Source organism: Thamnophis sirtalis, unplaced genomic scaffold (assembly GCF_051295495.1).
Source record: "Thamnophis sirtalis isolate CommonGarterSnake01/CBP01778 unplaced genomic scaffold, rThaSir2_p1.2 scaffold_14, whole genome shotgun sequence".
NCBI classification, from domain to species: domain Eukaryota; kingdom Metazoa; phylum Chordata; class Lepidosauria; order Squamata; family Natricidae; genus Thamnophis; species Thamnophis sirtalis.
Window position 1 is genome coordinate 47,180,014 of NW_028261394.1, and position 3,047 is coordinate 47,183,060.

General features: G+C 44.7%; 1 protein-coding gene across 2 annotated transcripts in view; it reads right to left on the minus strand.

Annotated features, from left to right (window-relative positions):
- Positions 1–2,124: 2,124 nt before the first annotated feature.
- The window catches only part of LOC106546120 (dual specificity protein phosphatase 22-A), a 17,468-nt gene continuing 16,545 nt past the window's right edge, over positions 2,125–3,047 (minus strand). For both annotated transcript variants that reach the window (XM_087729086.1, XM_087729087.1), the window contains one exon: positions 2,125–2,958. In XM_087729086.1, the coding sequence (XP_087585212.1) occupies positions 2,788–2,958 (171 nt within the window). In that variant the 3' untranslated portion in view covers positions 2,125–2,787. The remainder of the gene's footprint in view (positions 2,959–3,047) is intronic.

Consider the following 3,047-nt stretch of genomic DNA (forward strand, 5'->3'; position numbering starts at 1 on the left):
TTAAGATGAAGGACGTCTAAACAATGATAAGTCAAATGAAACTGGAGATATGATGATGGTAACATATATAAACATTGGAGTTAAAATACTCGAGTTAAGTATGAACTATACTTGATGACGGTGGAAGAGATGCAGCTTTTTGTAACCAACTGAAACACTTTCTACAGTATGTAAAGAAAGAAGATTTTATGTGTGATGTTTGTTTTGAAAATTAAAAATAAAAGATTATTTTTTAAAAAACCAACCCTTTGGGGAGATCCTCTTCATCTACCTTCTTGGATGTCCATAGATAAAAAGTAACTTTTGAGATTTGATTTTTGAGTCTTGATAAGGGAGAACCCTCCAGGACAGGTGTCACCAACCTTTCGGACCTCAGGAACCACTAAATTCGTAATTTTAAATCCCGCGGACCACTAATGTGCATTTTTCAAAAAGATAAATAGTATTTAGGGCAATATTAAAAAAAAATGCACATGATTTTTCTGTGGAGCACCAAAATTTTCTCTGCTTGGACCACTGCTCCAAGATATTGTCGCTACAGGATTTTTACCTCTGAAATTCCTACCCAGGCCCTTTCTCCCAGAAACACGGATTGTGCGCCCTGTGAGACCGCAAACTGGGTGGGAGATCTTTCAGGCTGGGATCCAGGAATCAAATGCTCTCATTTCGGCAACATATCCTGCCGTAGCTTTGATCTGCTAGCAGCAGCGTTGTAAAAGTAATCTCTGCTTATCACATATCTACGATGATTTCCTGTCCCTACCAGAGGCAGCAGCCTATTTTGTCTCTCCGAGCCGAGTTCCCATGTGGGCTTCCTGTGTTGTTTGCAGAAGAGCCAGACAAGTTGTCTAGGCTGCTTCTGAACTTCCCTCATTAGCCATTTTTTTGACCCACTGGCAAAATTGCAGATGCTTCTCCGTTGAGGCTGCAGGCCAGGCTCCCAAGCAAAGGAGCAAAGGGATTTGGCTTGCTGATTTGGGGAGGATGGTTCTTGCGCACAACTGCTCAAGGTTGACTCAGCCTTCCATCCTTCCGAGGTCAGTAAAATGTGAAGCCAGATGGTCGGGAGCATGAGGCTGACTCCGTAAACCACTTAAGACTGTAAAACACTGTAAAGTGGGATATGAGTCTAAGCGCTATTGCTGGTCGGTCCTTCCTTCCTTCCTTCCTTCCTTCCTTCCTTCCTTCCTTCCTTCCTTCCTTCCTTCCTTCCTTCCTTCCTTCCTTCCTTCCTTCTGTCATGGCACAGTAGTCAGAATGCAGTTTTGCAGACTGATTCTGCCCGCTGCAGAAGTTCGATCCTGACCGGTTCAAAGGTTGACTCAGCCTTCCAACCTTCCAAGGTCAATAAAATGAGAAGCCAGATACTTGGGGGCAAGAGGTTGACTCCGTAAACCACTTGGAGGGGACTGTAAAGCACTGTGAAGTGGGATATAAGTCTAAGGGCTATAAGAACGTCCGCTTTATCTAAAACGGATAACGATACAATAAATTAATTGAAAAGGTGGAGCTTCTGCTACAAAAATCTTGCCCACAGATCCCCAGTGTTGATGGCAAAAATCGGGCTTCCTTCCCTAGTTAAATGTTTGTGGGACCTGATGGTGGTTGTGTGAAGGTTGCAGGCCCAGATTTGTGCAAATCTACCTCCACTAGACCGATAAGATCGCGTAGATTAGGCCTCCTCCGAATTCCATCAACCAGCCAGTGTAGACTGGCAACTACCCGGAGGAGAGCCTTCTCGGTGGCTGCTCCGACCCTTTGGAACGAACTCCCCGTGGAGATCCGGACCCTCACCACCCTCCAGACCTTCCGCACCGCCCTTAAAATCTGGCTATCCCGGCAGGCCTGGGGTTAAAGACTCTAACCCCTACTCGAATTGTATGACTGTTGAGTTCTTAAATGATGTTGTGTCTTTATGTTGTAAATTGTTTGTCCTTCCCCCCCCCCTTTGAACTGTGAGCCGCCCTGAGTCCCCCCAGGGAAAAGGGTGGCATACAAATAAAGTGAAAACTAAAAACTAAACTAAACAAGGGCTTCTTTTGAGCATGTGTGTGAAAATCCCTTTTAAGCAGTATCACGAAAAGAAACTTAGGGCAATCCGATAACATGGTAGAACCCTAGACATTTCGTAGAGAATGGCAGGCTTATATTGTTGGGTATTAGTTGTTGTTCATGTAAACATCATATTGATTTGCATTATTTAAGTTCATTGGTGGCTTTATCTTAGTAATTGTTCCCATCACAGCGCATCTAATTTGGGGCACTAATTCAAACAACAGTCGAAGCGAACCTAATAAAACCTGTTTCTCAAAAGCTGAAATTACTCCCAATTCTAAGGATTATTACTAATTTTTTTTAAAAAATCACCTGTTTCCCAAGATGGATGCTCCTGTCAACCATAGTCACCACTCCTGTTCAAATCAAGTGTTCTTCCATGTCACTTTTGAGAACATCCCTCAAGAATTTCCAAAATATTTTGCGTCTTCTCAGCCAGCAAAACGCTTGGGATAACTGTACCCCCATCTCCTTGAAACTGTTTAAATGACCCCCAATTTTTCTTCTTCTAGACATGGGCAGCCTCCAAATGGACAGCAAGAGGGCACTTAGGTTGACCTCTGGAGAAGTCCACTGTTGCAGCCCAACCCACAAGGAGTCTGAACACATTCAAGGAAAGACCAGAAAGGAAGGCAACATATCGATCTTCATATCGATCAGAAGAAGAAGCCGAAAAGGTTCTTTCCAAATGCTCCTTGGTTGGTTTCTTGGTGGTGGCTGCTGGTGCTGCTGTCACCCTATCGGCTGGTGGTCCCCTGGGCTGGGAGCCCCGTTCCATTTGGATTCTCCGAGTCCTGTTGGTGGCTCATTCACTTTCTCTTCTTTGGGGGACAGCAACCGCCGTAGCTCCTCTTGGTCAGGGAGGGGGTTCTTGCCATACTCCGTCTGGACCCAGGTTCGGTACTGCCAAGACAAAATTCCAGAGGAGCTGCAAGTGAGAAGGTTGGGCCAAGATACAGAGAGTAGCAATAGCAATATCAGTTAGACTTATA